Raw genomic sequence first — 26,294 nt, forward strand, 5'->3', positions numbered from 1 at the left:
AAAACTCCACTGATACTAGATGCACTCATGCATTTATTTAAACTGAAAATGGCTCAGAATGATAAAGAGAAAGAAAATATTTTTGATTAAACGCTTACGTGATATCTCAATATTAATAATATCGGCTCTGATTGTGAGCTGAGAGCAATAAACACAATTTGCACTATTTCCATATTGTTATTAATACAGGCCTAGCGTACTGCGACTGTCTGTAAATATAAAAAAAAAGTCAAAATAAATAACTACGACGAAAACTGTTTTATCTTATTTATTATACCAAAGATAAACGTATATACATAACAAAAAATTACTGACACATTTTAATTAGTGTATTCTACGAGTCTAAGTTATATAATGCTATACAATTTATTTTGTAATAACAAATTCAAGCAATGCCTTAGGTCACAGTTTTGTCTTTTCAGTCACGTTTGATCTGTTTGTGTGGAACAATTGTTAGTATTACAGAAAATATAAATGGCAACTAAATATACCAAACAAAAATTCTTGGAAAACAGTTCACGCTCTTTACATTGTCGATTTTCAACATATCTTTTTATACGTTTTATACTAATGGCACAAAGCGTAAATATTTTGTTTATCGGAATAACAACTGACTGCTTGAATTTACTTATATTTTCCTTTTGATATTTCAACCTAATTCGTGATCTAGGTAAGAAAATGTTTGAAGAAATGGCTGCTATGAAAATATCGCATCGAAGTCTATGCAAGTGTACCCTGATGGATACAGGTCTTCTACCTTACGTAATCTTACGTAACACTCTTGAATACCAAATTTTTGACAAAGAATTACATCGTTCCAAATATCATAGTTACCAACGTCCGGTTTTGTTTCTATATCTTCAGATTTCACAATCACATCCTCGGTAAAAATAAATTTAGATTCACCGTTCTTTAGGCTGTCGGTTATCCATTTACGAGAACTCTTTAATTTTTTACGCACATGAGTAGAAATTTTATGCTTTTTATATGGTCTCGTAATCTTGTATGTTTCTGGGACTATCTTTCGTCGCCGTAAACTCTTGCAGATCTGTGAACCATTAATTATATCGGTCTTCCAAGTTTCCAAGCCGTGTTCTAATACATCCTCACTTAAATTAATATCGTTATGTGTCATAAAGCTCACTTCCTGTACTTCCGTCGTAGCAGGTGCAAGATTTCCAACAGGTTCATTGGAACTGACAACGCTCGGCGAACTTTCAATCATTACTAAGTCATTGGGCTCGACTTTTCGAATCGTAGATGACGTTTCCGGAAGATCTGCTGCCGTCGCATCGTCATCCAAATTTAATTTGCGTTTTTGCACGCTGCCACAAACTGCGACTTCCGGTATCTTACAATTTCGTTTTCGTTGAGTAACTGTCTTCGATCTTCTCTTTGGCGTCTCATTCTCACTTATCCGTTCAACTTTCAATACCTTTAAAAGACCAACGCATTCACCATGATTCTCAGTCAGAGTATGAATGACTTCCTGTTGACTTTGAACGTCCTTCAGGTCGATGACAACGCTCGGCGAACGTTCGATCAGTACTAAGTCATCGGGCTCGACTTTTATGATCTTAGAAGACGTTTCCGGAAGATCTGCTGCCGTCGCATCGTCATCCAAATGGGATTTGCGTTCTTGCACGCTGCCACAAACTGCGACTTCCGGTCTCTTACAGTTTCGTGTTGGTTGAGTAACTGTCATCGAAGATCTTCTCCGCTTTGGCGTCTTATTCTCACTTACCGGTTCAACTTTCAATACCTTTAAAAGACCAACGCATTCACCAGGATTCTCAGTCAGAGTATGAATGACTTCCTGTTGACTTTGAACGTCCTCCAGGTCGATGACAACGCTCGGCGAACGTTCGATCAGTACTAAGTCATCGGGCTCGACTTTTATGATCTTAGAAGACGTTTCCGGAAGATCTGCTGCCGTCGCATCGTCATCCAAATGGGATTTGCGTTCTTGCACGCTGCCACAAACTGCGACTTCCGGTATCTTACAATTTCGTTTTGGTTGAGTAACTGTCTTCGATCTTCTCTTTGGCGTCTCATTCTCACTTATCCGTTCAACTTTCAATACCTTTAAAAGACCAACGCATTCACCAGGATTCTCAGTCAGAGTATGAATGACTTCCTGTTGACTTTGAACGTCCTTCAGGTCGATGACAACGCTCGGCGAACGTTCGATCAGTACTAAGTCATCGGGCTCGACTTTTATGATCTTAGAAGACGTTTCCGGAAGATCTGCTGCCGTCGCATCGTCATCCAAATTTAATTTGCGTTTTTGCACGCTGCCACAAACTGCGACTTCCGGTATCTTACAATTTCGTTTTGGTTGAGTAACTGTCTTCGATCTTCTCTTTGGCGTCTCATTCTCACTTACGCTGCGACTTTCGGTCTCTTACAGTTTCGTGTTGGTTGAGTAACTGTCATCGAAGATCTTCTCCGCTTTGACGGCTTGTTCTTACTTACCGGTTCAACTTGCAATTCATTTAAAAGATCAAACCATGCACGAGGTTTCTCAGTCACAGTATGAGTAATTTCCTGTTGACTTTGAACGTCCTCCAGGTCGACGGCAACGTTCGACGGACTTTCGATCATTACTAAGTCATTGGGCTCGACTTTTATAATCTTAGATGACGTTTCCGGAAGATCGGCTACCAACGCATCGTCATCCAAATTTGATTTGCGTTCATGCACGCTGCCACAAGCTGCGACTTCAGGTTTCTTATACTTTCGCTTTGGTTGAGGAAGTCTCTTTGAAGATTTTCTCCGCTTTCGCCTCTTATTCTCACTTACCGGTTCAACTTTCAATACTTTTAAGAGACCAAAGGTTTCACCAGAATTCTCAGTCAGAGTATGAGTGACTTCCTGTTGACTTTGAACGTCCTCCAGGTCGACGACAACGCTCGACGATCTTTTGATCATTACTACGTCATTGGGCTCGTATTTTCGATTCTTATATGACGTTCCCCGAAGATCAGCTACCGTCGTATCGTTAACCAAATTTGATTTGCGTTTTTGCACGCTGCCACAAGCTGCGACTTTCGGTCTCTTACAGTTTCGTGTTGGTCGAGTAACTGTCTCCGAAGATTTTTTCTGCTTTGGCGTCTTATTCTCACTTACCGGTTCAACTTTCAATACATGTAAAAGATCAAGCCATTCACCAGGTTTCTCAGTTATAGTATGAGTGATTTCCTGTTGACTTTGAACGTCCTTCAGGCCCTGCTCTGTAGGTGATTCCTCCCTTTTAAACCATATCTCAAAATCCTCACTTGCGCACATCCTCGCGCAGTGATTCAAAACTTGAAAAACATTCTGCAACATGTCAATTCGACTCTTCTGCAAAGCTTCCTTTTTGAGCAGCATTAATTTTTGGTTTTCTGATACTGTTCTATTGCGCCTGTTTCTTTGACGTGCTTTAGTCGCATTTAACATATTCTTCATCGCTGATGGCATCATCTTGTCTTGTTCAACCACCCACGGATTAGACTTTTGTCGTTGCGTTGTCTCTGGTACTGTTTGTGGCATTTGTCCCTCTACCTGATGGACTTTAGACTTTAGATCTATTAATTCTGAGATTGACGACTCAACATCAGCACTATCTGGCACTTTAGATGGATTTGAATCCTGGTTCGTCGTATCCATTTCAGAAGATGGTATTTGTATGCCATTCATATTTTTTGGTGTACCTACAATCTTTATTTCCGGAGATTGTATCTGTAATAGATCATTGGTGCTTTTTGATATCATTGTGCTTACAGGTTTTACCTGTACAATGTCATCGGTGCTGCTTGACACACCAGTTACACCTTGTTTATTACCAATGTCTGTTCTTACGTCAATGATTTTAATGTCAGAATACTCCTGCACAGGTTGTATCACTGGGAGCTCCTTAGTTTGTTCAGCAAGTGGCAGGATGAGTGGGCATGAAGTTTCATTGAAATTTACATGCATCAATAAACTGATTGGTTTTTTGTTGGCGTTATTTTCAGGCTGCATATTTGTACCACTGCATAGAGGCTCCGTGTACATGTTTATATTATTTAAGGAAACTGCTGTCTCACACGAAATCTTAGGTGCTATCCGTATTTCTTTAGGGCGTATCTGATTTCTGATTTTCTTTAACTTGGTACGTCGTTTTCCAGTTTTTTTTGGTATGGATATACTTTCTAATTTTTTTGCAAAGTAATAGCAATTGTATGGATAGTTATATTGTTGGCTTGACAGAAGGGCTGAATTTTCACACTTATCCGAAAACTGTAACTTATAAAGTGGTTGTTTGAGAGTGGGATAGAAATATAACTGAGGTACACTTTTGTCTGAATTTTTTGTATTCAAAACCTTCGCCTGTTGGGTCTCGTTTAAATTAACTTCTGTCGATTTGTTTAAAGTGGTTGAATCATGAGTAGTGTCGTTAAGGTTGGTACATATATTTTCTGATAAAGATACTACTTTTAATTGGGTATTCTTGTTGTCTGTTATATTTGTTGAATTTAATGTCACTGCTGCTGGTTTATATACACTTATACTTTCTTGGACACTTTGAGTCTTCGCAGAGCATATAGTTTCCTGAACTTCTGTGATCTTCTGTACCCCCGGTACCGATTCACTGATTACAGTCGTTGGATGCTCTTTTTCTTCCATACTTAAGGAAACTGTCTCTTGTGATGGTACTTTGTCAGAGTTTGTGAGAAGAATTCTCTTTTCTAAAAATACCTCTTCAATTACTAACCTGTTATTCATTGGTTCAGAAGCTATACTGTTTGTTAAGCAAATTTCTTTTCTTTTTTGTTTTTTTGAGTTAAAAGGTAACATTGCTAATACGTTACATTTCACAGCTGCTTGTTTGAACTTTATTTCTTCAGGCGTGGGTGTCACAACAGATTCATAAGGGTTACATTGTTGCTCACATTCCTTTCCTTGTGAAATTTCAGGTACTGAAGATGTTAAGGACTCATTACTTTTTGATGCTGTTGCAGCAGAGGGATCGGTTTGATCGATTTTTTCTTTTTTCTTTATACTGATATCAAATGCTAAATATGCCTTCTTGAAATGTTTCAATGGTTTCGAAGGATTTTGTTCACCTGTCGCAACACATTCATTTTTATTTGGAGTTTTTGCTTCGTTAACTGTAGAGATGACTGGACACAACATGGGATTTACTGCGTTCAAAAGTGTATCATTTTTCATGTTTGATGATACCCCTAGGTTTTTATTTTTATCAAAACTCTCCAACGAGTTACGGTGTTCTGGATTCATTTCAGGGCATACTAACTTATTCTCTTCATTGAGACTTACTCTTGAAGAGCAACGTAACTTTTTTCTGGTTTGCAATGTATCCTGTGAGATGCATGTTGAATTCTGCTCTGCCGATATTTGTTTTGTATCTTTTGTTGCAGCTAACATATCTTTCATCTCATCTGAGCAGTGTATATCAATATACTTCCGTGAGTCTGACTGACTTTTCGATTCAGTAAGTACTTCTTTCTTTGATTGTACAATCTGTATACCCTTAGAGATTTCACTTGCAAATGAATTCTGTGTACTTATTATTAACAGTTCATTGTCATGTACTGTAACACAAGCTTCCTTTTTACGACAGGCTCTTAGTCAATTAATGAATCTGGTGCTGCTTTAAAAGACAGACAATCTAAGGAAATGAAACATAGACTTTATATTTTGTCTATCTGTAGCCAATCAATAGTGTGCACTTTTAGTAATTACTCAAAAGTATGTATTAATTTCATACTTCAATATATGAGCAATATCGTTTTTTCCTTTGATAATAAGATAGTTTTACACATGTGTATGTTGCTGCATTTACATAGTCATCTTGTAAACTGTTTACTACTTTTATGTTCGAAACCAATGTTTCTTGCAAATCTCATGAATGCACCATTTTATGTTTTCAACAGCGCTTTTAATAAATACCTGAAACAGAATTATATACATCTTATTCATAATTAACAAGTCTGACAGTTAACATGTTATAAAAATACAAGTATAAATATCACATACATAAAATATCCAGAATAGATAAACAGTACCCACAAAACTATAACCTTAATAATAAAATCTGCAATACGCCTAAGAAATTGCTACAATGAAAAAACTTATGAATAATAATATTTAATGTAAAAGAAGAAATAATAATAAAAAAAATATGTCTTGGTATCAGCTTTTCTGAACTGCTTATATTTTTCAAAACATAACCTTCCACGATATTAATCAACAGTGTATCATACTTCATATCAGGAATGAGTAGAATAATATACAAAATATTAATTACTGAACTTACAAAAGCTTTGGAACTCTCGATACAAGTATTTAAATCTAGCCAAACTAACATTAATACTTACTTCAATTGAGCATCATTACTCCAAACGACCTTTCGGAGTTACAGAAAATGTATGTTTGTAATGTTTTCGCGACTTCATATAAATAAAACATGGTAGATATGTAACACAAAAAGTAATATTTCTAATTAAATAAAGTGTTTTGTTTATAAAAACAATTTTTTAAATTTTCAATTATTCATTTTACCGCTATTCTATTCATTTTTTAAATAGTTTTCAACTTTCCAATAATAACTGTATGTAGCTACACCACGGTCTTGTATACAGATCTGAGCACTTTGGCGAAAAACGCGTAACGATATGATGGCCACTACCGCAAGAGGCGTTAGTGTTGAAAGAGCCTATCACGTGGTAGCACTACGCTGCGCAGTTATCTCTTTCCATAGATATAGAAAGAACCTAGATGTAGCATAAGCTGATATTTTATGCGAGGGTCGAGTGGCAAAATGAAGGGGGTGGAAGTTCGCTACATAACCAATCAAATTCAAGCTGACCCCTACCTTACTGTGTCTTAACATGATTGGTACTACTATTCCTTGTTTCACGTAACACTTTTACATCACTGCGCTTGCTTGGAATAGTAACCAATCACAAGTAGGCTCAGTGTACCTCAGTACTTCTCCCTGGACGGCTTCACCCCCGCAGGGTTATGCTACATCTATGTCTTTTCTATATCTATGCTAGGGACGATTTTCTATACGACCCTCTCATTCATTGTTAGTGGTGGCTCACCGAGTTTCTCTATCGCATATAGGAATGTCTTGCTTGCTCGCTCCCTATGTATAAGAGCGTTTCACTCAACCAGTTGGGTCTCTTCCAATCAACCTCTTCCTTCCAACCAGTTGGGCTTCCACCAATCCTTAGCCACCGTCAAGGACGTTGCGCCAACTGAAATATAGGTATACTGGAACGCTTACACTTGTATTCGAAGGTAACCCGGCCAGCGCGCGGCTGTCTCACTCACTTCATGTAGTAGGTTGTCCTTTTCGAATTGAACTGTGCATGTGATGTACATCGCCATCTAGTGTGGAACTTTCAAATACGACCAGTTACTGACGCACGATGCCCATTGGGGATGCAACCATAAGAAAAGGGAAAAAAAAGGAGCTCGGTATACGAGAGTTGTCAAAAATAGAAAGAACTAGCATTTTCTACTAGAGGATTGTTTATTTAGAAAGGTTTGAGAAGTGTCGCAATGGGTAAAGCCGGGCATTTATTTAAGGAAGAGTAAAAACACAAGGAATAACAATGGATGATTTGTACACGAAAATTCAAATCTTTCTAATGAAGAAGGATCGTGAGTACGGACAGTTAAAATTTCTTTCCTCACGAACAACAGAGGATAATATAAAACATATAGAGGATGTATGCTGCTCTATAACAAATATTTTTCAAAGTTATGGTATCAAAGTTAACGATCCAAATAAGAAGGATGATTCAGGATGTATACAGTCCTTTAAATACCTTGTCGTCAATACGAATTTCAAGGTTCAAGAGCAGTTGTTGGAAGACATTGTGAATGGACATTTGGTTGATATGTGTTTACCTCTATCTCCGTATCTTCTGATGGAAGTATTGTGGTATCTTGAATATGATGATATTCTTGCGGAATCAATCCTGCATGTTCCTGTGGATCTATGTGTGGAGTTGCTAGCTATTATAAGGAGATGTATAGAACTGTTGGAGTTTGAACGAGCATCAAAACTCATTATTACGTTAATAAGGAATGTTTATAAAATATTTATAAGGGCCAAAGAGATAAGGTTGCAAATGTTGAACGAGGTAGAGAGTCTCAAAGAGTTGATGCTTAATGTAGGAGAATTGATTTCTATGCTTTCTGACTCCAAGTTTACTAAGGTGGAAGAGCTGAAAGGTTTAAAAAAATATGAACGATATGGTATTTTACTGAAGAAAACTCTGCAAGTGGCAAAAGATTGCTTTCAAAATACCAAAGAAAGTACTCCTATGGAATCTGATAAAGAGAAATTTTATAAACTCACATTCGGTAGAAATTTTATAGTACAGTGTGATTTGTCAAGATTGGATGAATATATACTGGAATTTCATCAAGCACTGGTAAATGCACTTTTGAAGATTATTAAAGAAATTGACTGCAATACTTACTTGGGATGGGCAGAGCTCTGTGATCCTAAAAAGAGCAATTTGTCTCTACAACAGTCAATAGGATATGACTGTTACTATTTTATTGAATCTGTCAAAGACATCGAACACCTAGAACAGTTTCAGCATCTATCTGAATGCCTCAAGCAATTGTCTTCAAAACCTGGGCCAGTGATTACACCTACTTCGATGAGTCTGCAGGACTTATGTCAAGGTGTTAACAACAAAAAACCAGACTGTCTGAAGGAACTAATTAACAGATACAGTGAATGGGATGAGTCAACTTTAAGTTACGTAGAAAAGAACCTATCATTACTGGATAGAAATGATTGCTTCAATTTATTAGACATCCTTACATATGTGCTCAAACACTCAGATAAGGAAAGTTACAAACAACAAGTGTACTCCGTCACTATGAAAGGTATTCTTCTTCAAAATATACCAGATGTGTTTCAGATCGTCCTAGAGTATATTCTCAAATATGATGCAAGTGCAGACTTGGAATCGCAGTACACTGAAAAGAACTTTCAACATTTTATAGCTCGCAATCCAAATTTTAAATCTCCAAAGAATCTTCGAGTAATTTTATTTTTTATCGTTCAGAATCCTAAAAAAATAATACTAAACTTATTAAAAATTACAATTGGACATCCTGATTATCCAAATATAATGATCTTGCCAGATGATTTACTTCTTCTATCAACAATCATGCAAATACGCATCAATGATAAGGAGACTCTATTAGTAAATGCTTTAATGGAAATCTGGAAGGAATGCAAAAGTTGGAATATGAAAAAGTTTACAGATTTAATTCAAACTCTAGTGCACAGACAACTGTACACGGCTAATGACATAATCAACAAGATTTTTATACCTTACCTGGAAAGCGACCAATTTACAGTAACTAATTTAAAATCCCTTCTAAACTGTGTTCGAACAATGAGAAATTCTTATACAAGGAAATTACGTGCCCATACCTTTCTTGTGGCAATTGTTAAGAAAATTTTTTTTCTACGAAAAGACATTAAGCTTCCAAAGTATCAAAGTTCCGAGTTAATCTGCCTATTAATCAGGACAATTGAAGATCTTTTCAACGATGAGGCAACGTGGCTCGACCAAAACAAAAGATTCGAACTTATTGAGCGTTTATCAGATTTTCCAGAACCTGTGGATAAATTACATCTAGCACCTTTATGGTACATGACCAGAAGTGGAGTGGACGTCACAGAAATAATACAAGATTACGAACGACGTTGTTTCACCGTAATGAACAAAGTGAAAGAAGACCAAAAGCTTAATGAAAATTTATGTAAATTCCTGAAAGACTTTAGCTTCCTGCGAGACGACTTCCTGCGACACTTGATCCTCCGTTGCACTGAAGCAGAGTATATGACATTGGGTAGCCAAGCCACAATAATACATTGGGAATATTTTAATTGGATCAGGGAAAATGATGCCTACAATAATTTTCTACGAATCACCATGGAAGCATGTCTCCTTTCTCTAGAGTATCCAAAGTCCATTTCACCAGAGACATTTTCCTTCCTAATAAAATGTTCGGTTAAATTCACAAAATGGTATTCCAGTATCAACGTGATGATGGATTACGAATTTGTGAAGGAGTCTTTGATCAAGAATATTAAAATCCTAGAGGACAGCATCAAGCATTCCACCTTCTCTGACTTATATATTCAGCTAATGGTATGGATAAGCAACACGTCCAGAAATGAATCAGCAAAGGAATGTCTGCAGGAGTTGATTCAAGCTTTGCAGAATTTTGGGAATCAATGTCTGGAACTTAATCACGAATCTATATCCTATGACAACGCACCATCTACAAAGGCTAGAAGATTTCACATTGCACAGGAGTTTATTTCATTGTGCATGACAGTGCATGCACCAGAAGTTTACAAATGTCTTTCAGTGATGGACAGAGTTTTGTACCCAGAACATTACAGCGAGCTAACATCAAAGTGAAATTTTTTAAAGTGATAGAATAACTTTCGACAGCGTATTTGACTAAGCAGCTGTTTAAATGTATTCGATGAATAGACTTTCAAAAGCAGTGAACGAATTCACTAAGTCTTATAAATAGACTGTTCCTAATCTGCTATAAAATATTTTCTTAAAACACGTTAAACTTTACTTCTTATACCAACTCAGTGTACATTATTCAGTTACAAAAATGTATCATAAATGTATCATTTTCGATAAAACATACATGTACGAGCTAAAGAGTAATTTGGAAACGATCCATTAAAATTCAAAAAGGTGAAAGAAATTATTATAATTTTTTTTCTCAAAGATAAACGAGCCTCGAGTATTTTATAATTTTATGTATTATATATTTCCTTAAGTTGCGAACAAATAATTGTTTGGCGTTATTAAAATCACAAGCGCAATAATTAATCATAAAAATGTTGCTATGACGTTATCAATGTAATACAACTGTCGTTTAGGATCATCAGTTATGCAATGTGTATTATTTCAAATACACCATTGATTCTTCTAACAGGAAAATGCTGAACATATTTGAAACCACTATCTTCCCCGTCCTATCACGTGCTGTTATCTTGCTTTCCTTCCTTTTACATTATTATTAGACGAAAGAATGTAAAAATCTCAGCTCCCTTTTATTATCCAGGGTATGAAAGCAGCTACAGTCATACCGACCAGAAAGTAGTCTTTGTTTCAAGTACAATATTTTCCATGTTCATTATATAAAACAACTGGTAACGTCCACTTGAGTACTCTCGAGGGATAAGCCCAATTAATATCACTATCAAGATGCGTGCGTAAGTGATAGGAAGAAAAAAAAAAATTTTTAATTTCTCAAACGAGGTAATAATAAAGTAATTCCAATTAATTTTTCTAAGTCTTATTAAACGATAGAGTACACCAAAATGCACAGTATCAATCAGCGAAAAGACAAAATCCTGTATCCTCTATCAATATTTCAATTCGTAACAAATATTTTCCATTCAATAATCCTAATAGTTTTTGCCTAAGAGTTTGATTAATCTTAAATTCATCAATGTAAAATCTCGCTCTACGTGTGTACAAGAATTCGCACAAAATTCTTTGGTTATTAACGGTATGTCGCTGTTTATGAAATGTAATATAGCTAATGTCAACTAATACGCGTCAAACAGTTAGTTTTGCATACAACAAGTACACCGTGTATATTGCACCGTTATTGTATACATAATACAAACCACGTCGAATGGAAGAAGCCAAAAGAGAAGCAATAATTTTCAACAATAATTACAGTCCTCTCTAATCGGCTTGTAAAATTTATAAACGTACTTCGGATACACTAAGTGTCCAAACATTTTGCAAACGTACAGCCACCCATCATACGTGTACATACACATGGATACGAATGACGTGGACGTAATTTAACGGATATTTAAATATTACAATCAGTACATTGAATATTACTTACTCATTTTTTTGTTCTTTTAAATCGATCGTTATTGTCATATCGCTCTTCTTAATACGGCTTATAAAGAAAATTAATATATAAATTTAATAATCGAACATCGCGACGTTAATAACTGACTACAGTGCTTTAACTATGGAATTAAATCATAAATCTATAATGATATCGGACGATTCAAAGAACACCGTGCGCCGATGTACCATTCCGTCCTTGAAAGTTTTTTTGGATTTTACGTTGTCTCTAAATATAACGTGATTACAACACTGGGCAACGAAAGATAGAATAAACGTAAGAAAAGCGGCTGTCGATAGGTAACGAAATGAGAAAAAAAAAGAAAAGTTTAAGAGAGTAACAGTACAATTGGATGATCGTATGGAACAGCCAATATACGTGTTAGGGGGCAGAGTCAGTTTACAAAAAAGTATGTATAAATAATGAGAAATCAACCCGATAATTACACAGGATCATCCAATAGTCACAAGTTAATAAGTTTCATTTCTATATTATATTTGTGCGATATTGCCAAAATGCCATTACAATGGTTAATAATAAAAAATGTGAAAAAGTTACGTACAATGAAAAAATGTGCGGTGGCCTCCGAGCTGCTGGAACGTCATTGAGTTAACACGTGCACGTCGCGTCTCTCGCCTAATGATCTCAATGTTTACGACCAACTTACAGTGCAATTCTAATTTGCAATTTATATTGTTGCCATTCGATTAATATACGCCAACGAGTTCTTTTGACATTAGACGTTTCCCGTAACGACATCTGACGACTCTTATTGGCATTATCCACGGAGAATTCTAACGTCTCACTATTCAAATCGTATTTCGCAGTTCTTCGTGTCATTTGAGTCAACACAAGAGTTTCGTAATGACTAGATCATTGCGCTGGCAATCTCAATTGGAATATTCGAACTGCACGTGAAACAAATATAATATTCTTAACCGAGCACTTGTAGCACCTGCTGTACGAAGCAAATGGCCCAGAATGCCACGCAGACTCGAGTGCAGACGCCTTTTTAGGAAAATTCTCATAGCAATAATTTTTGTTTCCTTTTTCCTCTTCTAACGACCTAACGAACAAACGAACGTATCGAGAGAGAAAGAGAGAGAATTAAATAATTCTCAAGAAGAATATTCCGATTCCCTAGATGAGTCTAGATCCTTTATGTATCGCTCAGATCTGGAGTGACGCACATTTTTCCACCGTAAGTTATTCACCGTCGTCTTTTCACATGTGAGATAATTACTTTTATTATTATTATATATATATATATATATGTGTGTGTGTGTATGTATATATATATATAACTTGACACTATAATATTTACAGATTCTTCACATTGTAAAAAATATAACATATTTCGTACTCAATATCATACGCAGGTAGTACTGAAAGGCCGATATACATCTAAATTGTGGTGTTTTCCAATTAATGTGACCCAGTTGCATAACAAATGTGTAAATACTTAATTAGTTAATTATAACGAACAAGTTCGTTAGTCGCGTGATCTCAACGTTTTACTTCTTTCAATATTTTCATATATTTCGCTAAGTATCAAATAGGTAATTCATCGAGTAGACAGTTTTTAAAAAAAGTCTGGTCCTTGGGATGATATGCTGGCTGACGCAGGCGTGGGCGCAACAAGAACAACAACAACAACTATCCGGACATTGGACGTTCCCGATAGTTCCCCAAGTGTGAGGAGTATATTTTCATTTACTTTTTTAATTATTATCCCCCTCTTACCCCCCTTCCCATTTTTGTCTTTACGTTACAGTAAGATGCTATTTCCTTTTATCTACCTTCCTTTCCTTTAAACGTCCCATTCCCTATTTTCCTCTCGGCACCTTTAGAAAAATATTATGCAATTTCGACTTGGGCAAGCGACTACGAGCTAACGAATTTCTCGTACAAATATATAAATAGACTTTTTGTTTCAGAGTATTCAGTACTTGGAGACCTATCCGGATGCGGTATGTCTCAGCAAAATGTGCATCGTGAGTGCGCGATGATTTTGAGAATATGCAACGGTACGAAAAAAGAATATATATATAAGAGAGGAAAAGAGAACAAAAAGAATAAAAGAAAGCAAGAAAGAAATAAGCAGGCAAACGTAAAAGTCGAATAACGAATGAGAACGTTAGCGATTAAGAGGCCTTTTTGATGCCCAACAGGCTTTATTAATAATTATTATTATCATCATTATCATCATCAATGTTAATTACAAAAGTGCAATTACGTCTACGGGATCACAGCAAGACTATGTGTGTTTCAAGTGATAAAATAGTCGATTGCGAGTATACCGGGAGCTTTCTCGAGTCGTATTTTTTTTTTTACGAAGAGCATTCGGGCATAGTTAGATCGTGTGCGCTAATCATTCAAAAATTAGATAAAAGAAAAAAGAAAAAAATTTTTTTAAAATGGCATTTACTACGAGACTAATTTAAATTCCCTTGTGGTTTCACTACTCGTATCTCGCAGCTGATAACCAGACGTGTGATAGAGGCGCCTTATGATGATGATGATCGCTGTACGGATGATACAAATTCGCACGACCGTGCTCTCAATCGCTACCCTGATTTTCTAATAATTTATCAATGATAATCGCTAATCTCCAATATTACAGCAATAGACGTGCGATTTGGTTGTGCTTATTATAAATTCATTCGCATCGCTCTATCATCAGTTTATACATTTATCGTTTTAATTTATCACTGATTTTTCGAAACTTTTTCGCACGCACCCAGAGACTGGTTAACGGGGAATATCGTGTGCACCACGTGTACGAATAGGTGTAGGCATGCATGCCAATGGAAAAAAAGAAGTTCTCGCACGAGGATGATAAATAAATTGGAAAACTGTAACGTCGACTATATCGTAGGGTGTTTTTCTTCATTAACAATATAAAAGAAATCAATGACTGACAACTTTTAGTTTGCGCAAGCTGCGTTACGCACAATCATTACGGTCAATCACTTCGACGGTATATTAAATAATATATTGAGCTAATATAATGACTGCTATGGTATCGAAGCGATATTTAACATCAGACAATATGATTTTGGTCACTTGAGAAAAATTACACACGACCTACTACCTAGTACTGCACGGGAGGCATTGCTTCTTTACGTATGTCATCATTCTTCTGTTTCTTTTTTTTTTCTTTCAGCGGGCTACCAGCGAACGCACGTGGCTTTTAATCAAACGTGATTTTTGTATGCACAATGGTAAACATAAAAAAATAACGGATAGTCTCAATCTTGTTACGAGCAATCTAGTTAAAAGTTTTTGCAGCCGAAGGAATCGATGCAACGTTTAGTTGCGAGACAATCGACCATTTGCTGACCTTTTCTCATCTTTTCGCCTTCGAGAATGTGTTGTAAATATTGTAACAGTGAAATAATCCTATTGTGTCATATTTTCGTGCTATACATATCTAATCTTGATGGACTCTGGTGCAATAAACGTAAACTTCCAAAGGACGCTATGCGGGTTATGCTTTTATGTGTCTATGAGAACTTATTAGTTAGGTTTTAATGCGTGTGTCACTGTATAGCTTGCACCACTCTGACGTGTCTTGTGTTTATATTAATGTTAAGAATTCTCTAATTGTGTCTCATCTTATTTCGTATGTCTCTTTGCGATGCAAGATATTTGACTGTGCTACTGTAATGGTTGAACAATGCATCTGTTGCATCTGGATTCTGAATAGAGAGGAACAGTGAACGTTTAGTAAAAGGAAGTAAAACGCAGTCTGTCGTTCAAAAGATTTAACCAAGTTTTCTGTAACAGAAAGAGAAAATTTATCAGAAATTGCTTGGTTGAGCGTAAAGACTTCTTATAAAAGTTTGTCAATTCTTTGACCACGTATAAATGTCCATTATTCCAAGGCTAGCTTGTTCAATAAAGAGTAAAATTAAGGGCAGTTTTCATTTGATATATTGCAATATAAGTGCTCTTTAGTCGCAGCCCAAAACGCATCACGAACGCGTTACGTAGATGTTTAACGAATATTGCTAATAAAAAACGTCTTGATGATGTAAATCATTGGATTTACCAGACTGTCTAATTTCTCTTGGCTAATAGTTACAATAAAGATTCGTACCTAATGCGATTTTTTTTCTTTTTGGTACCTTGCCAAAAAGCGGCGACGAAGGTCTTCTCTATCCTAAATCCAGCGACATAGAGAACGTATCTCTCCTTCTGGTATTGAGGCCAACCGACCGCCGCAGCAGTCCCTTCAATATCTGCAAGCGACTTCAATGCTTCATTAGTCAGCACCTAATTTGTGAGTAATAACGGCGTGCGGCCGAGATGGACGAATGCACAACGGGTGTTTTGAATTGAGCAGAAAGCTAGCGATATCGAGTTTGGTTTTGCCGTTAACAATTAATAACTAACGCAGGGCAGTTCAGCTCACCCTCCATGCTGTGTCGATATCTCTCTGCCACGAATTGGTCCTTTACTATCGATTCACCTCTCGTTGCCCGCTTATATCTAACGTTATATATTACAATAATATTACATATAATACTATCCATGTATATTAAAATATTTGTCCGCAGCTGTCGCTATCTGCGGTTTTCCATAGAAAAATGAGACGACAATGCCATTGTTCACCCCTGATCCAGCCATTGTCAAGTCGTAGTCACTGAGTTCATACGTCGTTAATTATTCTTACAAGTCGTCGAGTTCACAGCACATCCCAGCTGAGTCTTAGGGTCTATCCCATATTTACCTAGCACGGTTCAGTCTGCTCAGCTGGGGTTTTGATTAAGTATTAGAGGACGCTGCAACAGCAGTAGCTCTTCTTCTCTTTTTCTGGACTGAAATTCATCTCACGCACAATCTCTGCAAACATCTCATTGACATTGGTACGGTTCTTTGCAGAAGCTTCAACGAAGGGACACCCCCATTGCTGCGCAAGAGTACTTCCCTCAGCTGTTTCAACTTCACGCTGGTGCTCCAGATCTAGCTTGTTTGCCACAAGTAATACAGGTACCCTTTCAGTACCCTTGACGCGTGTTATCAACTCCTTCATGGCCTTGATGTCTTGAAAGGTCTGATGATTAGTCAGACTATAAACCACGACGAAGCCCTGACCATTCTTGATGTAAAGGTCGCGCATACTGGCAAACTGCTCCGTACCCGCTGTGTCCAGGATCTCAAGAACACACGGCGAGTTATCCACCTCAATTTCCTTTCGGTAGAAGTCCTCGATCGTCGGGTCATACTTCTCCATGAAGCAACCGGACACAAACTGCACGGTCAGCGCGCTCTTGCCCACCCCGCCCGAGCCTAACACTACCACCTTGAACTCGCGCATTTTGTGCACACCGCTCTTCTCCTCGTCCTTGTCGTACTAGCTTCGGGACTCTACGAGATGAGCCCTCCTGCTCCTCCTCCTCGTACGTCTGCACCTCGGTCTCCCTGACGGTCTGATCCTACCGCCTCCACCGCCACACCACCGCCAGGACCAAGTAAGAACTTCGCGACGATCCACCGTCGAACAAAGGCATCGAAAGGAAAAGGATCACGCGGAACTTCTCGCACAAAGAGAGTCGTCACCACGACTTGAGTACATGACACCCTACCGCACTTATTCACTGTCTTTCCTGAGCTCTCTGTATGCCTTAATGACTAGGTTCCTGGCTGTCTCACTGGCTGGGCCTGTCTTCCTGTCTCTTCGTGCCCCTTACTCCTTCGCCAGACTGTTCGTGTGTGACGCCATCTTATCGTACTTGGATTTTCTTCGAATGTGCCAACCGGGGTGCCTTTATCGGCGGAGCGTGAGCTGTACAGAGCAGACCTGCGTAGACTGAGGCTGCGTTCGTAGGTGGTTCCGAATCGCCTGCGCTCTGATAACGCGGTAAGCTTGCCTATTGGTTAATCTCTTCCTTTCCGAGGAAACTCTTCCAATAGGAAACCAGGAACCGACGAGATTACTTTTGTCGTCCGCTCCTCGAGCAAGGTGTTGCCATTTATTGACGGTCGCGGAGACTATTCTCTTTAGCCAAAACGTCAATCATTCAACTTGGTAAAGATCCTCGAGATCTGTCACTGTTCGTCACTGATTCTGCTGAATCTGTTACAAAGAAATTGTGTGTAGTAACGCGACAGAATCACCGCGTTGAAATCGAATAGAAGGAAATCTGAGCGAGGGAGTGGACCAGTACTTAAATATTCATTTTTTTTCTCGGTCTTACAGTGATCAATCAACCGATCATTTCGTTTCTCAATTGGTCGAGCATGAAATTGTTGGAAATTTCAGATCTCACTGTTCTCGATAATTATACGTACTAAATATCCTTGTTCTCGTTCATGCACTCAACGCCATCAGTGACGGTCTGCGGTATTAAGGAGGTACAGCTATTAAATAAATCCAACTAATCGATTTGAAATTTTTATGTCCTAAGCAGAGACATAATCTTCGTGCGTGTAAAGTTTCTAAGCATTGACTGTACCGTTTTTTAAATATATGTATACAGTGAAAATAACCTCAAATTATACAATGCAAATATCCTTGCGGTGTTAATGTCATATGTATTTCGGCTTTTGAACGGTAAAAATCAATTTTTATGAGAATTATTTCATATAAAAATAAACTACCAATTTTTTTTATTGATTTGAAATTATTTCTCCAACTTTTTACGACAATATTTAAACAGTGTAGAGTGAAATTTAAAAAATGCATGTCTCAGCCCTTCGGCTTGGATCAATAATGATATCTTTTGTAGCAAATATTTTAGAGAATGATAGTATACCGTTTATGCGCGGAAAACACTACTATCTTTCTTACAATTCCACGAATATTCCGAACTGTTTCTAATTTATAATTCTTTACACTTTCTTGCGGCACCGTCAAGATTTTCGACGAAATTAGTGCGAAGGTATGGCTTAACTTTTGTATAATTATTACTAAGAGTTTCTGAATATGGCGTCTAATCACCGAAAATTGACCCTAAAATCGCGCACTGGGATACAGCCATTCGGAGGGTACAATAAAAATTAAATTCCAGTACTTTGAAATGGTTGCGTCTCACTCAACTGCAAGTATGTAAACAGACACACGACGATACTCATAGTACTGACAGTGAATACCGGACCAGAGTATAACTACCTAATGAAATTATACAAAAATTTGTCTTAGAAGTCGTGTTTGACACTTTCGGATTAAGCCGAAACAGAATATATAATTTTTGCAATTTCTAATTATCAATTTGTAGTGCTCATGAATTATTGCGTTATTCAGAAAAGGATACAACAAGAAAAATTGCATAGGGTCCATTGAACGCTAACGTGTAGTTCAGAAGTATGATAAGGAAGCGTGCATTTCTAGGCTTAAGTGCAAGGCATTGACGTACTAAAAATAAATTCCTTAATTTGAACAGGAAGTACACGTGCACAACGTGAAATGGCGTGTAACCTAATAGCTAATAACGTCCATATTCTAGCATATTTCAGCAGGCTTTACATACTGTTACACAATATGCCAGCATATTTTTGGAAAACATAATTTTTTAATATTTCAATAGTTATTAATTATCAGTAAAGATATGTGTCATTGAATCCACGAGCGCGCACGGTTTCTACGCCTTTATACGTGCATCCATTACATACAAATGGAATTAGGAAAGTATCCTGTTTCTTGGATGATGATATCATCCAATGAAAGTGCAAATAACCGAGCGATGTATCACTTGTCTCCCTCTGCGATGGTGAATAAAAATTTAGTTTCGCAAAATTAATTTCCTCTCCAAGTACTGTATTTTGGCCAGTAGAGTGCACTAGTGGCGTCCCTCTTGTCGGGACTGAAATTTGAATACAGTTTGAATTCGCGCCATATTTCCTGGAGCTTAATGACTTTAGACGAAAATTGAAAAAGGTTCAGTTTCGAAATTTACTGTTAGTACTGTGACGTGCCCTTTGATCTTATTTATCTATATGGATCTAAAAGAAATATAACTACTTTCTCGATAATAGTAAAGTAAATTTTAAAATACATCCCATTTCCTTTTTCTCTTCTCATATCTGTCTCTCTCTTTCTCTCTATCTTTTTCTGTCGAACAAGAATCATACGGTTCGGCTTGAACAGGCGTGTCGTGACCTTCGTAATGATGTGAACGTATTTATCTCCCTCTGGTTTCCTGTTACATACAAATGAGCTTAAGCCTTGTAATACCAAGCAGTGTCTAACTTTTCTATACATTCTTTCTTTTGACTACAAGAAATAGATGTATTTTATCTTCGCTATATTCATATGACTGACATTATACTTTGACGAACTGTACTCTTCTACATACTTTGAATAATTATTTTGCTAATAATTTTACTTCTAAATAATAACTAGCGTCGACATTCCGCCAATCGTACATCATGAATTTTAATACGTATGTATAATTTATTTTAGTTAATTAAAATTTTTTGAAATATATAAATATCACAGTTACTGGCTTTACGATGAAGATTCAAGTTTATGTCCATATATTGCATAGATACATACTTGCTGCTGTTACAATCTTTGTTCAGATGAGTATGAATCTTTCATAATAATTTATTTTCTTCGCCGAGGTAAGCATGGGGATGTGTGTGAAGTACATAGGTTCGAATACGTGACGTTCAGTCATTCTAAGGTACTTTCAATATGTCTTCAACAAAGATAATATCATTCAGCTTCTAACGGTATGTACCTTTCTCGGTGCGCTGTACCTAACCAAACCTTAACAAAAAGTATACCTAGCAGCAACAGTCGCTACTACCCTAACAATTCTTATTGTCCAAATAATCATATCTTGTGTTGATACGGATTTTTATAAATAATGACTTGATAAAAGCCTAACATTTTTTGCATGATCGTTCATGACACATGTACTCTATGCTTCAATTAAAAATTCAGTATCAAATAGACAATGAACATCTATTAAAGTTCATTGTAAATAAGCTTCAAATCGACCATGTCGAGAGCACGTAGAGAAGATAATTTAGTAATAACAATGTGATATCGTTATCATTTGTCTGTCCCTACCACAACTCCTGGCACAAGTCTAATGACCTCTAAACTTAATACTGATAGAACGTGCATGAGCAACGACCTGGCATTTTAATGATACAGTTTGTCATGCTGTTCATCCTTTGCAGCAGAGTGGTGATTTTCTGAGCTAACAGTTTTGCTGTTACTGGATCGGTAAAACAGGGAGCTGGCTTTACGCGTTCTTCAAGGTTCTCCAGAGGCTTTTCGTAATCCAGGTATCGGATCGAGAATTTATATTGTATTAGAAAAAGAATAATGATTAACATATGCTCATACATAATTACAGATTCTTTTTGAAAATCAGATATGGCGTGGCAAACTCCACAAGAAGCTGGATGGCCCGTAAAGGATCCTATAACGACACAAGCGATAAAATCTGAAGAGGGACTGAATATGCCCTTGCTAGCAGGTACGTCTCTCGAAATACCAATTGATCATGGCTTTTTTTTTTTAAAGAAAACGTGATTTTTTTAAATATTTCAAATAAACTTTAAGTTGATATGTTTTTATATTTTTCTTATTTTGCCAGTATATCAGTGAATATCTTGAAAGAAAGTACGCCATTGATTATTGGATCAACACAAGGAAGATTTTGTGATACTAAGAAGTGTGGAAAAACGTCACTCAGTACAGGAAAACATTTAAGAACAACCGTCATTTCTAACAGAAAAATTAAATAATTCCCTTTCTGTTGCTTATCCGAAACTCTAGTACTCTAAACTGTAAATAAATTGTATTGTCATTTTAAACGATGCTGTTGTATTTTCATCTAGATTTTTCAAGTCATCCTTCAGGTCCTGTACGTATTACTAATACCAACTAGACTAGATTACTAAGTGACAGATAACTACATAATGATTGTCAGGAGAGCTTATGGACTCGTCGGGATCATTGTCGAGTTCCCCTTGATGCTCCAGTGTGTTATCAGTCTGTGCAAACGTGCGTTACCTCAGGTCACCCTCCCAGAAAACAATTTAGACACCGATTCAAGAAGTGACAATTGTACCTCCCACTCATATATACTTAGTCTACCGAACGAGTATCGGACATCTCGGTGATCCTCTTCGTTGGTTTTCTTGTACTGGACGTTTGACGTCGAGTCAGAATTTCACATCGTTACATTATTCATCTCTGCGCTTTAATTGTATCGCTGCGATATCCTCCTACTTGTTTACCTCTTGAGGAAAGCATAAAGAGGGACTTCGGAAAAATAAGTGTTTCACTCCTTTCGCGAAATAGCTACGTTCCTCATCTGCGTCACTGTCGTAGATGGTGACTATTAGTGTTGTCTTTGGTAACGCGACTTTAATTACGTTTCGCTGCGGTTGTTCGTTGTTTCCTCTATTCGAGGATTCAATGTGGCGGATAAATAAAGTTGTTCCGTTTGTGAAATTCGCTTCTTTGACTGAACGGAAGTGCGTGGGTGATTCCTTGTAATTCGTTGAGCAACTTTGACGGGCGTCGAGCACTTATGCGTTATTGTTCTTAAGTGGCCCGGATAAGTATAGTGCACTGAATAAAAAGAAATAATAAATAGCACAGAGAGTACTTGGTGAAATGTTCTTACTTTATTTTGGCTAATTTACGTGTGCATTGAATACACCATTTGTTTTGTATATTGTGACACGTGAGTCAGATTAATTGTAAGGAAATAGATTGATCGTGGGAAGCGAAGAAGAATCCAAGCTTTGAATTTCGACGGCCAACCGCAAATTTCCGACGAGCTCGTTGAGAAACGATTCAGGATACGGCGTGAAATACCGGATTAATATTCTGATTATTGAAAAATGACTTTACGACTTATTTGTCAATGATTGTTAGAAACGACTGAGTTGTAAGCTTCAATTAATCGCAGGCAACGTGTCGGATAAGATATTTTCACACTGCGTTTACAGTCGTGGATCAAGTTAATAGCGATAAACCGATTTTAATGAACGCGAAAGAATCATTATCATTACTTGTCAATTGATACGAGTGATGGAGTCGAAGTATTTTGAAAGCTCTTGGAAAGGTAAACTTCAGCAGCTTCGTAGGCACGTGAGAAGCTTACTGAGAGGAACAGTTAAAAGGTACCGGAAACGGAAGGGTTACACGAGATTTCTGACAGAAGAGGAACAAAGGTTTAACAATTTATTTTAATTATAAATAGAAAGTAGAATGTTAGAAGTGAATATTTTTATCTTTACAAATATTATATTATATAAGGATTTTTGCTATGGAGGAAACTAATAATTAATGAAGCATAAGACAGTCGGACGAGCTTGAAGAATAAATACGTGTAAAGTACTAATCAACACAATGGCACCAATTTTAACAATGAATTGTCTGTATACTTGGCACTGCTCAGCTTCCACTTGATGTTGATATTCACTATTATTTTCTATCTCCTTCCAGGTTCACGATAACTGATATCAAGCTGAATTCTGGAGTAAATTGTAATTAATGTAATTTATTTTAGGTGGCTCGTCAATGCCAAATTCGAATTGTCCAACAGGGTTGGAATGCCTTATGACCCTCGATATGTTTTTTGTGCAACAACAAGTGGAGATCCTTGAAGGTATATAGTAAATTTCACTTTCTATATTTATTATTTTGGTAATTAATTTATTGATGAAAATTTATAGTGATCACTGGATGGGACACGATTAATAAGTACATTGTTAAGAATGCCAGTGGACAAGTACTCTTTCTAGTTGAGGAAGAATCTAATTTTTGTGCACGATGCTGTTGTGGAAAATATCGACCTTTTATTATGAAAATCACCAACAATACCATGAGGGAGGTTATTACACTTTGTCGACCGTTCAGATCCAGTTCCTGTCTGTGTCCCTGCTTTTTGCAGGTACAAAGTCGAGTTTTTAATATCACAAGAAAAGATTGATACCATATTTATACAATAATTGTATCCTGACTTACAGGAAATGGAAGTATTCGTCAATGCTCTCAAAATAGGAACCATTGTGCAAAATTGGAATCCCTTGCGTCCGTCATTTTCAATTTGCAATTTAAATGGGGACACTGTTATTAAGATAAAGGGACCTTTTTGCCGTTGTCCTTTTATGACTGTCAATTTTAAAGTAAGTGTCAACCAAATAATGACAAATATTCGTTTGCTTGATTTCTTCTTTACCAATTTATAACACCTACTGATACATTTCTATTTTACTTACATAGATTTTTTCATCGGATGGGAAACATGAGATAGGACGGATTTCAAAACAGTGGTCTGGTATTGTTCAAGAATTCTTTACGAATGCTGACGTGTTTGGAATGAGTTTCCCGATGGATCTTGACGTACAGACTAAGGCTTTGCTATTGGCCAGTTGTTTATTAATTGTAAGTTCCAAGTATTTTTCGTTCATTGTGCTGAATTTCCATATAATCGAGTTCAGATAATTATATTTGCATTTTCTTATTTTTTTAGGATTTCATGTACTTTGAAGGTTCAGGAAAGAAGATATGTTTGTAATCACAGCAAGGTAGTTACAGTATAATATGTAGAGATCCCACACGTTTATGCAAATTTACACAATTGTTTCATTTTTTTGAGTTCAGAATTAAGAATTATTCCTTACATTTTAACTGAGGATATATTTTAGTCTAGCTATACATCAGTTGTTTGTCAAAGTCTCATTTAATAATTGAACATTGTGTATAATTTTAGGATGTTGATTACTGCTTTGATGCAGAGAACTTCTGAAAGTAATAATGTAGTTTATGATATTGTTAACATGAAGGTGATCTATATATTACACCGAGACCTATACTCAATGCAAGAGTCAAGTATTCAAAAACAAATTAAGCTAATTAAGCGCCATAAGTTATAATATACAATATATAGGTCTTTTCTTATGGAAGAAGAGAAAAAGGATACTATGACAACTGTGCGTTAAAGTTAAAAGTGAGAAGAAAAATACTGTCAAGCGTTATACCCATACGGTACATGTTCAATGATGGCACTGTTTTGATGAGAATTTATTTTATAGGGCATTAGATTTAATCTCACGAAGACAATAATTTCATGTGATAGACCTATATAATAGTTTAACTTACTACTACATATTTATTTGCAGATATTAGTATTACGCTATACAGAATATATTATTATATACATTATATTTAAAGCTTACAGTACTATACAACTGTTTACAGCATGCGTGCTATTAGATTTATAATATTTTACATTAGAGGGAATATTTGCAAAGATTATACAAGACAGTCTATTCTGTTAGCTACTACAAATTGATAACTGATGAAAGTACAATGATGCTGCCTACCTCAACTGTTAAGCCAATACAGTCTTTTTACAATGTTCAACTAAAAAAAAAACTATAATAGTATTTTGATCAAACTGTTAACTCGTTAAATAAAGTATATTGTTCCTCTAATCCTATATTATATTCTGTTCTGATATTATATATCTGCATCAAGTGTTGTTCCCTTCATGATGGTTCCTTTCACGAGGGCAGGACGCAGACTGCGGGTGACATAGCCGCAAAACTTCTAACCGTTTGAGTCCCCAGCAGCGCGATCGCGCTGCTTAAAATTTCATATCGAAAAATCCCAGTACACTTGAACGCTATGGACAATGATATTGCACTGGTCGACATTTTTCGACAATGCTTTTTCAATGACCCCTGGAATTCAAACGGTTAATATAGTACAATACTGTACTCCAAGAATATAAGACTAAACGACCAGGAACCAACGTTCCAGCTACCACACTGTCGACCTGAGTTCGACCCCCGCTGTTCATTGTACTTTTCTTGCAACCTGTCAATGGATGTTTATTGATGTAAATTATCATCAATTGTCTTTATTCTTCAAAATGTTCACCTAAAGTATTCTTTTTAAATTTACTCACGAAACTGAACATGACTTTTATTTTACTAGATATAATAATGAAATTACATTGGTAAGTGGGACAACTGAAATACATGTATACTGGAAGGCGTATCGCCATAAGAATAGACTGCGCCGGTGCGTTTCAGGTTTTTTTCTGTTTATCTTTGGATGATCATCTGCCGTTTGCTATTGCGGACTAAAAGTTACAATTCACAAGCATACTGAATTTTGCTGTTATTACGGCTGAACATATGTACTCTCCATACTAACTTTTGGCAGAGACTGTACAATCTGGGAGAGAGAGAGAGAGAAAGAGAGAATCTTCAAAAATTCTCTCTCCCGGCACGTGTAAACGGGATCCACTACGCATACTATATTTTATAGGGTGGGTCCGAATCGCACGTGATCTGGTGTGCGTTGCGGTTGCTCTTAAAACTGGCATTGAACCTTGAACTATATGTCTAATAATACAATGATAAGCATG

At 36.7% G+C, this 26,294-nt stretch overlaps 4 protein-coding genes and 1 long non-coding RNA gene across 28 annotated transcripts; 2 read left to right on the forward strand and 3 right to left on the reverse strand.

The window, feature by feature from the left end:
• Positions 1-252: 252 nt before the first annotated feature.
• LOC107263867 lies at positions 253-7,259 on the reverse strand. 3 transcript variants are annotated; one of them, XM_025081440.1, is made up of 3 exons: positions 7,095-7,259; positions 2,387-5,937; positions 253-2,303 (listed from the first exon to the last, which is right to left on the reverse strand). In XM_025081440.1, the coding sequence occupies exons 2-3, from the start codon at positions 5,419-5,421 to the stop codon at positions 698-700; spliced, it is 4,641 nt and encodes a 1,546-aa protein (XP_024937208.1). In that variant the 5' UTR covers positions 5,422-5,937; positions 7,095-7,259; the 3' UTR covers positions 253-697. The 3 variants fall into 3 exon arrangements, with proteins under 3 accessions (XP_024937208.1, XP_024937207.1, XP_024937210.1); XM_025081439.1 differs by lacking the exon at positions 7,095-7,259 and adding an exon at positions 6,366-6,669; XM_025081442.1 differs by lacking the exon at positions 7,095-7,259 and adding an exon at positions 6,366-6,666 and having other exon boundaries at positions 253-1,982.
• A 125-nt stretch (positions 7,260-7,384) lies between these two features.
• On the forward strand, positions 7,385-11,003 carry LOC107263965. The gene has a single exon (XM_015731703.2). The coding sequence runs from the start codon at positions 7,611-7,613 to the stop codon at positions 10,458-10,460; it is 2,850 nt and encodes a 949-aa protein (XP_015587189.1). The 5' UTR covers positions 7,385-7,610; the 3' UTR covers positions 10,461-11,003.
• A 342-nt stretch (positions 11,004-11,345) lies between these two features.
• Positions 11,346-17,734, reverse strand: LOC107263975 (ras-related protein Rap-2c). The gene is made up of 2 exons (XM_015731748.2): positions 16,040-17,734; positions 11,346-15,717 (listed from the first exon to the last, which is right to left on the reverse strand). The coding sequence occupies exon 1, from the start codon at positions 17,258-17,260 to the stop codon at positions 16,715-16,717; it is 546 nt and encodes a 181-aa protein (XP_015587234.1). The 5' UTR covers positions 17,261-17,734; the 3' UTR covers positions 11,346-15,717; positions 16,040-16,714.
• LOC107263973 (phospholipid scramblase 1) lies at positions 17,712-25,353 on the forward strand. Of its 22 annotated transcripts, none has more exons than XM_025081499.1 (11): positions 17,855-18,297; positions 18,801-20,616; positions 21,073-21,180; positions 21,252-21,374; positions 21,495-23,085; positions 23,424-23,522; positions 23,590-23,807; positions 23,884-24,042; positions 24,140-24,301; positions 24,390-24,444; positions 24,630-25,353. In XM_025081499.1, exons 6-10 carry the CDS (start codon positions 23,435-23,437, stop codon positions 24,432-24,434), a joined length of 672 nt encoding a protein of 223 aa, XP_024937267.1. In that variant the 5' UTR covers positions 17,855-18,297; positions 18,801-20,616; positions 21,073-21,180; positions 21,252-21,374; positions 21,495-23,085; positions 23,424-23,434; the 3' UTR covers positions 24,435-24,444; positions 24,630-25,353. The 22 variants fall into 22 exon arrangements, 21 of the variants coding, with proteins under 21 accessions (XP_015587219.1, XP_024937266.1, XP_024937265.1 ...); XM_025081500.1 differs by having other exon boundaries at positions 21,270-21,374; XM_025081501.1 differs by having other exon boundaries at positions 21,076-21,180; positions 21,270-21,374.
• On the reverse strand, positions 25,003-26,167 carry LOC107263980. Its single transcript, XR_003058716.1, has 2 exons — positions 26,081-26,167; positions 25,003-26,006 (listed from the first exon to the last, which is right to left on the reverse strand). It is a non-coding gene; the product is annotated as an uncharacterized LOC107263980 (long non-coding RNA).
• Positions 26,168-26,294: the final 127 nt, after the last annotated feature.

This window comes from Cephus cinctus, unplaced genomic scaffold (genome assembly GCF_000341935.2).
Source record: "Cephus cinctus unplaced genomic scaffold, Ccin1 Ccin1_scaffold0168, whole genome shotgun sequence".
Classification (NCBI taxonomy): domain Eukaryota; kingdom Metazoa; phylum Arthropoda; class Insecta; order Hymenoptera; family Cephidae; genus Cephus; species Cephus cinctus.

Excerpts from the sequence above, each read along its gene's own strand:
- LOC107263867 (XM_025081440.1), bottom strand. The coding sequence starts at position 5,421 with ATGAAAGATATGTTAGCTGCAACAAAAGATACAAAACAAATATCGGCA. Across the intron at positions 2,304-2,386 it reads AAGAGACCGAAAGTCGCAGC|TTGTGGCAGCGTGCAAAAAC; the intron begins GTAAGTGAGAAT and ends GGAAGTCGCAGT.
- LOC107263965 (XM_015731703.2), top strand. The coding sequence starts at position 7,611 with ATGGATGATTTGTACACGAAAATTCAAATCTTTCTAATGAAGAAGGAT.
- LOC107263975 (XM_015731748.2), bottom strand. The coding sequence starts at position 17,260 with ATGCGCGAGTTCAAGGTGGTAGTGTTAGGCTCGGGCGGGGTGGGCAAG.
- LOC107263973 (XM_015731733.2), top strand. The coding sequence starts at position 21,272 with ATGGCGTGGCAAACTCCACAAGAAGCTGGATGGCCCGTAAAGGATCCT. Across the intron at positions 24,043-24,139 it reads TTATGACTGTCAATTTTAAA|ATTTTTTCATCGGATGGGAA; the intron begins GTAAGTGTCAAC and ends TTACTTACATAG. Across the intron at positions 24,302-24,389 it reads TGGCCAGTTGTTTATTAATT|GATTTCATGTACTTTGAAGG; the intron begins GTAAGTTCCAAG and ends TTATTTTTTTAG.